The sequence below is a fragment of the Nicotiana tomentosiformis genome, chromosome 1 (genome assembly GCF_000390325.3).
Source record: "Nicotiana tomentosiformis chromosome 1, ASM39032v3, whole genome shotgun sequence".
Lineage (NCBI taxonomy): Eukaryota > Viridiplantae > Streptophyta > Magnoliopsida > Solanales > Solanaceae > Nicotiana > Nicotiana tomentosiformis.
In genome coordinates this window covers 2,850,000-2,859,182 of record NC_090812.1, presented here as the reverse complement: position 1 = coordinate 2,859,182, position 9,183 = coordinate 2,850,000, and the positions used below count along the sequence as shown (strand labels likewise).

The 9,183-nt window shown below is 38.3% G+C and overlaps 1 protein-coding gene across 1 annotated transcript; it reads right to left on the bottom strand.

The window, feature by feature from the left end:
- Window positions 1-7,781: 7,781 nt before the first annotated feature.
- LOC104092315 (protein VACUOLELESS GAMETOPHYTES-like) lies at window positions 7,782-8,552 on the bottom strand. Its single transcript, XM_009597892.4, has one exon. It carries the CDS (start codon window positions 8,550-8,552, stop codon window positions 7,782-7,784), a length of 771 nt encoding a protein of 256 aa, XP_009596187.1.
- Window positions 8,553-9,183: the final 631 nt, after the last annotated feature.

The following is a 9,183-nucleotide window of genomic DNA, read 5'->3' as shown; positions in this document are numbered from 1 at the left end:
TCAACCCAGTGATTTCCACACCTGCGCTCATGGGGCCGCATCTGCGGTCACGCACATGCGAAAAATATCATCGCAGGTGCGAAGGTCACTTATCCGGGCTGAGGACGCATCTGCGGGCAATTCCTCGCACCTGCGGATATCGCACTTGCGGTCCAAATCGGCGCATCTGCGCATTTCACTAAGGCAGCCAGGCTCCGCACCTGCGCCCATGCTTGCGGGCTCGCAGGTGCGGCCAAACTTGCGCACCTGCGCTCCATCACCAGCCCCACCAGTTCCGCATCTGCGCACTTCCTCCGCACCAGCGACTCTCGCACCTGCGGCCTCCCTTCCGCAGGTGTGAAACACCAGAACCAACAAAGGCACCAGATTTTTCCTAAGTCCAAATTCATTCCGTTAAGCATCCGAAACACACCCGAGGTCCCCGGGACCTCAACCAAACATACCAATCAATCCTTAAACATAATACGAATTTAGTCGAGCCTTCAAACCACATCAAACAATAACAAAATCATGAATTAAGCACGGATTCAAGCCTAAGAATTTAAAAGTTTCCAAATTCTACAAACGACGTCGAACCACATCAAATCTAGTCCGAATTACCTCACATTTTACACACAGGTCACAAATGACACTACGAACCGACTTCCACTTTTGAAATTCCATTCCAAGCTCGATATCAAAATTTCCACTATCGGCCGAAATCGCCGAAAAATTAACTTTCGCCAATTCAAGCCTAAATCTACTACAGACCTCCAAAATACATTTCGGACGCGCTCCTAACCCCAAAATTACTAAACGGAGCTAACGAAGTCGACAAAATTTCATTCCGGATCCATTTTCACACAGTTCCGACTACGGTCCAAACTCTAAGGCTTAAACTCACAACTAGGGACTATGTGTCCCAAAACTCTCTGAATTCCATAACCAATTCCCCGACAAGTCTTAATAGCGGAAACAAATGTGGGGAAAACAGTTATTAGGGGATCAGGGCTCTAATTCTCAAAACGACCGGCCGGGTCATTACATATAATCTACCTATAATCTATTTATTTAACTCAAGGGGTGTTGAATTAACTTACCTTTTTCAATTGCTAGTTGAAACCCCCTTCTCAAAAGCTCTGAAATCGCTCGAAAATGGAGGAAAATGGGCTCAAAATGTCTAAGCCCCGACTTTTAACCATTCTACCCAACAGTGATTTTTGCACCTGCGGAAAAGGTACCGCACATACGGCTTTCGCACATGCGGAAATTCCTCGCAGGTGCACATTTTTCCTCTTTTCCTGGTTCCGCACCTGCGGAAGAAGAGCTCGCTTCTGCGCAAGCACATGTGCACCCATTCCTTTGAACCTGCGCATCCCTCCGCTTCTGCGCACAAGACCTTCGCATCTGCGCGTTCGCAGATGCGCCAAATTACTCTGCATCTGCGATGCATGGGCAAGCTCCACTCTTTCGCACCTGCGATTGATGGCTCGCACCTGCGAGCTCGCACTTGCGGCTGTCTAAGAACAGGTGCGATTATGACAGTAGTTGGGAGCTTCAGTCCTTGCTCAATTTCCCAAAATTGGTCCGAGCCTCGTTCGGTTAACACTCGGGACCCCCCGGGGCCCCGCCCGAACATACCAACAGGTTTGAAATTATAAAGCGGACTCGCTCGAACTCTCGAAACGCTTAAAACAACATCAAATCTAAGAATCATATCCTAAACCAAATTGATTCAAATTTAAGAATTTCAAGTTCTTCAATTTACTTCCAATGCGCCGAAATATACTTAAACTACTCGGAATGACACGAAGTTTTGCGTGCAAGTCTTAAATTACTATACGGAATTATTTCCAAACTCAAAATTCCAAACGGACTTCAATTACTCAAAAACCTACCCCAAACCAAATTTAAAGAATTTTAAACCTTCAAATAGTTGATGTTTTTACTATTAAGCATCAAAACGCTCCCGGGTTATCTAAAACCCGATTCGGGCATACGCCCAAGTCTAAAATCATTATACGAACTTATTGGAACCGTCAAATCCCGATTTCGGAGTCGTTTTCTCAAAATATTGACCGAAGTCAAACTTGGTCTTTTAAGGCTAACTTAAGGAGTCCGATTTCAACCCAGACGCTTCCAAATCCCGAACCAACCATCCCCACAAGTCAATAATCATTAAAAGCATGTTCGGGGAGTATTATTTTAGAGAACGTGTTTTTAAAAGTTAAAATAACTGGTTGGGTCATTATATATGTGCAACCGTTATCTACACTTATTCACCAGCTCGGGTACTTTTTCTAACTCCGTTCGAGGGCGAACGCTTATTTTAGAGGTGGAGAATCTGATGACCCAAAATATCATCTTTAAATTTAATAATTAATTTTGTGTTCTAAGACCTTGAAAAGCACTATTTATCATTCTTCGACTTGCGTGCGCAGTCCGTAAAATTTTCCGGAAAGTTTTCAGATGAAAAATGGATTAAAATGTGAATTAGAGTTTTAAAACTCAACTGAGTTGACTTTAGTAAATATTTTGAGCAAACGGACTCGGATCAGTGTTTTAACAGTTTTGGTAGGTCCGTATCATGTTTTGGGACTTAGGCGTATGCCCGGAATCAAATTTTGAGGTCCCTAACCCGAGATATGGATTTTTGATAAAACAAAATTAAAAGTTTAAGTTCAAATAGTGACCGGATGTCGAATTTTGTGCAAATGACCCCGGAATAGAATTTTGATAATTCCAACAGCTCCATATGGTGATTTTGAGCTTAGGAGCGTGATCAGAATTTTATTTGGAACTCCATAGTGAAATTTGGCTTGAAACGGCTAAAATAGGAATTTAAAGTTTGGAAGTTTGACCGGCGAGTTGACCTTTTGATGTCGGGGTCGGAATCCAATTCTGAAAATTTACACAGCTCCGTTATATCATTTATGACTTGTGTGCAAAATTTGAGGTCAAGCGGACTTGATTTGATAGGTTTCGACATCAAATGTAGAAGTTGGAAATTTTAAGTTTTATTAAGCTTGAATTAAAGCATAATTTGTGATTTTAGCGTTGTTTTACATGATTTGAGATTTCAAATAAGTTTGTATGATATTTTAGGACTTGTTGGTATATTTGGTTGAGGTCCCGAGGGCCTCGGGTGAGTTTCAGATGGTTAACAGATCAAAAATAGGACTTAAACAGCTGCTGCAAAAAGCTGCTGCAAATTTTCTTCTGTTATGCAATTGAGCCCAAAAATCAAAGGCCAGAAATTGAGCCCAGAAATCAAGCCTAGAAATCGAGACGAGAATTGAAGGCAGGCTCGAGATCCATGATCGAAGGCAGGCTCGAGAGCCATGATCGAAGGCAAGGTTCGAGGGCCATGATCGAAGGCAAGCTCAAAGGCCAGTGATCGAAGGCCACTGGTCGAAGGCCCAGGATCGAGGGCTATGACCAAGGCCAGCGATCGAAGGCCATAAAGATCGAAGCCATGATCGATAACCAGGATCGATGGCTGTGATCGAGCCCCAGCGTCGAGTGCCATGATCGAAGCTATGATCGAAGGCCATGACCGAGGTCCATGATCGAGGACCATGATCAGACCACATGATCAGACCCCATGATCGGACTCCCCATGATTGGACTCCTATGATTGAGGTCCAGGATCGGACCCCATGATCGAGGTCACCCTGGACAGATCTGTAAGTTATAGAAACAGGGGGGCTTCGTCCCATTCGCCATTTTTAACAACTTGGAGCTTGAGCAGAGGCGATATTTGATATATTTTCAAGGAAAAATATTGGGATAAATGTTCTTAACTCAATCTTGGTTAGATTACCCGAATCCATCACTGTTTTTAACATTTAATTAGTAATTTAAGTTGGAAAAATTTAAAAACCCTCTTGGATAGATTTGAGAATTTGAGGGTCGAATCATTATTGGAATTTAGTCATTTTTGTATGGTTAGACTCGTGGTTGAATGGGCGTTCATATTTCGTAACTTTCACTGGATTCTGAGATTTTTTTGAGTTAATTTCGGATTTTTATTGAAAAATATAGTATTTTCTTATAGAAATAATTCTATATTTTTTGTTGACTATATCAAATTAATTATGACTAGATACGAGTCGACCGGAATCGAGAAAAAAGCATAATACTTGGTTAAATTGGAGCAAGTCGAGGTAAGCGACTTGTCTAACCTTATGTGGAAAAAATTCCCCAAAGGATTGATAATTGTAATGTGTGAAAAGTCGTGTACACGAGGTGATGAGTGTGTACACGGACTAAATGTGAAAGATTATATTTTAAATTGTGTAGATTATTGTTGCACATTAATTAAATTATTTTATTTTGTTATATTCTTCATTATTGATTTAATGTTTATATTTTAAATTTTCTCGACCTTTTCCTGCTAATTGTTTTATCTGTTTAGTTGGAACTTGGTTTCTTTTATTCTTTGCATTATTTGAAGGTTGATTTTGTTTGAATTAAATATTATTAATATGAAGTATTTGACATTTTTAAACTTGATATTGAAGCAACGTATTAAAGATTTTGAAATATTATTTTCCTCAATTATTTACTCCTGAATATTTTTGTAAGATTTTTGTACTCATTGTAATGGAGTAGTGAGCTCTTTATTGTGGAAAAATATTATTGTTGAATTATTTTGACATGAGCCGTGAGCTCTTTATTTTTGAAAAATACTATTGTTGAATTATTTTGACATGAGCCGTGAGCTCTTTATTGTGGAAAAATATTATTGTTGAATTATTTTTACGTGAGCCGTGAGCTCTTTATTGTAGAAAAATATTGTTGTTGAATTATTTTGGCAAGTTAAATTATTTGAGCACTGTTGCGACCAAACACACTCACGCAAGTATACGCGGTCGTCAAGTAATAAAGTGACTAAAAGTCGGATGTCGAACCCACGAGGACTTATGATTAACTATTAACTAAATTAGACTATCCTAATTATCTAAACAAGAATTAAACCTAAAAATATTTTATTCTAAACTAATTAAATAAAAAAATATAAATAATAAACTTTGAACAGAGAAAGAGCAGATTTTTATGATATCAATGTAATGAAAACGATCTAGGGTTATGGGCTATCTAACAATCCTATTGTATTCTTCAATTGAATTGACCGACTAATTTATCTAGCTTATTGGTTGACAGGGTTAATATTGCTCATAAGAATCTGTCGAGTTCTTACTCGCCTATTCAAGCTAACCTAACGCCTATATGTCTATGGAGTTAGAATCAACAAGAACGCATTTATAATTCCTGTAAATCAACCAAGCAAGGCAATTAGGTATATGTCTATCCTAACCACGAATCCGTTCCCCGATGCCCGAGTTCAAGAACTTGCCCTACTCAATCCTATATGCAATATAGAATTCCCACTTTCGAGTTCAATTCTAGATTCGTAGATAATATTCAATTGGTGATCAAGCAATTAAATAATTAAGCGCAAGATTGAATAAATAAACTAATATGATAAATCAAGAAGTCAAAATCAATATCCGAATAACAATAGTCATGAAAGAACCACAACCCTAGAACGTGAAGTTTAGCTCCACATAGACATGGTAGCCAAACAACAAATCATATAAAGAAACATAAAAATTACTAAGTTTGGTGGGAGAAAGAAGAAACTTGATGAATTCCGGCCTCCACAGCTTTGTCGTGGCTTTTTCCCTCTTCCCAATATGTTAGATGACCTAAAAGAGGCGTTTTTGGCTTATATATTGCGTACCAAAGTCGTGGGCCAAAGTTCTCCTATTTCTAATCCAAATCAGCTTCAGGGATTGATGCTAGGGTGGATGCGACACATCCACCTCGTCCTCCATTTCAGCTTTGCCTGCGAGGGTGGATGCGACGCATCCACCTCGTCCTCTATTTCTTAGCTTTGCATACGAGGGTGGATGCTATGGGCCGACTTCACTGCTAAGAGTGCACGAAATCTGATCTTTTTCTAGATTGGATGCGACGCATCCAATCTCTCTTCCTCTACCTAGAGCACCTTTTCTTCATATTTTTGCACTCCAAACACCCTAATTCACCACACACAACTCAATTAGTCATAAAATCAATAATTAAACCATGTTGGGCATTTGAAAGATCAAATAACATCAAGAAGTGGTTAAAACATGGGTAAAGTAACATCAACACATATCGAAATATGCCAAACATCACTACCCCACACTTAAACCTTTGTTCGTCCTCGAACAAACCATCCTATAGTAGACGAAACAAAATTAAGCTCTTATCATTCAAAGCACACTGCACCTATGACCATGGTTATTTGCAACAATTAGGCTCTAGACTATGCATCACATACACTTCCCTTTACTTATGTCATTCTTTAAAAATATTCAAACAAAGACAACATGCTCACAACAATCCTAACCTTAAAAACCGACTCAATGTCACAATGCACTCATGGCTTGAACACCCAACATCATAGAGAAGTCTAATAACGTTACCTATCCCTCGTGAACCCATGTGCCCTTACAACAATAACAAGAGAGCGAGTTCAATCCACACATTCGAATCTCATGATCAAATATATTTTTAATGACTCACATATATCAAAGAAAATCGCTCACTCTCACAAAGAAGTTACATGCATGCAATTGGTACCATAGGCTTGCCCTTAATGTAAATCTCTACTAATGTAAGTTCTCTCGATCTAAAATCAATTAGGACTTTTTCATGGTTGTAATGTGGGCTAAAGGACGGGTAGGATATATTTAAGGAATAGTGACTCACCCTCCTAAGCACTTTAATACATCACAAAATTACTTTAAGCGTATTTTCTTCAACACCACTTCAATTTCACAAATAATATCACCCCCCAAAACAGTCCCTTCTTCTTTAAGCACTACTTTAGTTCATACCCACTAGCAAGAACAAGACAACATTTTATTCATTTCTATTTTTCCTTCTTTTTTTTTTTTTGATTTCAATTTCCGCTAGTGGTGTATATTTTACAAAACAAGTGCATATTTCTTCCTTTTATTGGTTCCACTCAAAAGTCACCCCACACTTAGTCCCTTCTTACTTCTTTTAGCGCTCCTCTAACAATTAAAGTGCTTTAAGAGGTAAAAGGATCAAAACAATGTCAATTAAGAATAAAAAGGGTATAGGCTTGTAATCAGCATGTTAGTTTAAAATACACTTTGGTGTCAAGACTTGAATGTCTAAAGGCTTGTGAGCACCCTTTGAGGGATGATTGGGATTGCTGTGTAATATTTTTCAACTTTTGAATCTTCACTTGGATTATTGCTTCTATGATAAGAATTTCTTGTGTTTGAGTTTTCTCCCTCTTAAATCCTCATAGTTCTAAGTTAAGGTTGATATTTGAGCACAGGGTTTAAGTTTTAGCTAGCTATTTGGATTTGTAGTCATTTCAAATTTTTAATCCATTCTCCACTGGAAAGGGGTCACGTACGACGGATGAAAAATGATGTTTATAGTGCAAACAACAAACTAGAATCCGATTTATTTAGTGTCTTAAATTAGTTAAATCGTTATTCGGAGAAACAAACATATGAATGTGCCAGTAAAATACACTACCAGTTTTTTTACCCGACAAAAAAAAAAGAATACCAAACAGCTGTAAATAGATAAACATAGAAACTGAAAAGGAGATGAAGAAACATGTCCACCAACATGAATAGAAGACATACAAGAGCTGAAAGAAAAGGTATTCCAAAAAGAAACAACATAAGAACAAAGCATTTATTTTGCAGAAAACTTGAATTCAAAGTGGATGCATGGGATGATCAAGATATAAAAGCAGTTAGTACTTAGTAGTAAGAGTATCGTCGTGATGGCCCGTCAATGGAGTCCAGAATAGCCTGTCGTGATCGTGCCGCAATCTGAGATTCAAGTTGAGCTGCCATTAGCCGCTCATGAGCATCATTAACTGAATTTATCATCTCCACTGTTGCATTTGGATTTGGAATTGTATTCCGGTATCGATTTGGATTTGAACGTTGCTGTATGGGGAAAACGCCAACTTCAGGAGTACTTGCACACTGTAAGTGCGATGCAAAATCACAACCAGCGCAATAGTACAACCAACTGTCCCTATTCATTATGACGTTGCAAATATCACAAACATATGTGATATCCTTATCATCGTAAGGAGAACCGAAGAGGAGCTCCAACTGATGTGGGTGTTTGTCAACAAGTATTGAACTTGGACAAGATGCACACTGCAAATGAATATCAAATTCGCAACAAGCACAACTAAAGCAAAATCCATTGCCATTAGAGCCACAAGCCTTGCAAGTATAGGAACGACTTGAATAAGTTGGAATAGGGAAAAGGTTTAAGGGGTGAGAAGGATGAGATGAGTGGTCGAGAAAACGAGGAGCATTGAGGCAGTTTTCATGGAGGAAGTATTGGCAGCTATTGCAGCCATAGAAATTAGGCTTGTTATTATTGTTTGGTTTTTCACAAGCATTGCAACTGAGAGTTTCAGATTCTGTTGGATTCACCAGTTTCAAGTTGTGGGGGTGGCTGAAGTGTTGTTTACCTTGAGATGTTGCACCTGTCCCTTTCTCTCTTCCCATTTTCCTTTTAACTTTGTTAGATAAGTAATCAATAAAGCGTGTACGATGGATATATAATTAACAGAGAGCGAGCAAGTTTTCAGTGAGATTACACTAAATCGTACTAGCCTTTATAGCTATTTTACTGCATATGATAATAGCAACTTGGAATTTTGAACTCTTTTATTCTTTTCTCAACTCATCACCGGCAACAGTTAGGCCAATTGCTATACTAAATTTCTGTCTAACCAGCTGTAGAATTTTGACTGACTCAGCTGTTATCCAATGTCAACTAAAATGGCAAGCATCTCGGCATTTTGACTTTTACTAAACGTTGCCTTCTTGTTTGTTTTTATAGTTTAAATCTTGAAGGTTTTTAAATTATTAGTCCATTAGAGTTCAAGTTGTATGGATGGATTGATGGTACAATAAATATTAATATAATCATTATGATACTAGCTGTACTAGTTTTCGTTTTTCTCTATAGTTGGTGTTCGTGGCTAATATATATAAGTACGGACCTGTTATAGCAGGTTATTATTTTGCATTCGATCTTCATTAATAATTCATGTAGACCAGTTCAAATAAATCTCTTTCATTCTTCTGGACGTTGAAGTTCTGATTATATATTGGAACGTTGAAAACTAACTTA

What these genes read in the sequence shown, in the direction of transcription:
- LOC104092315 (XM_009597892.4), bottom strand. Translation starts at nt 8,552, where the DNA reads ATGGGAAGAGAGAAAGGGACAGGTGCAACATCTCAAGGTAAACAACAC.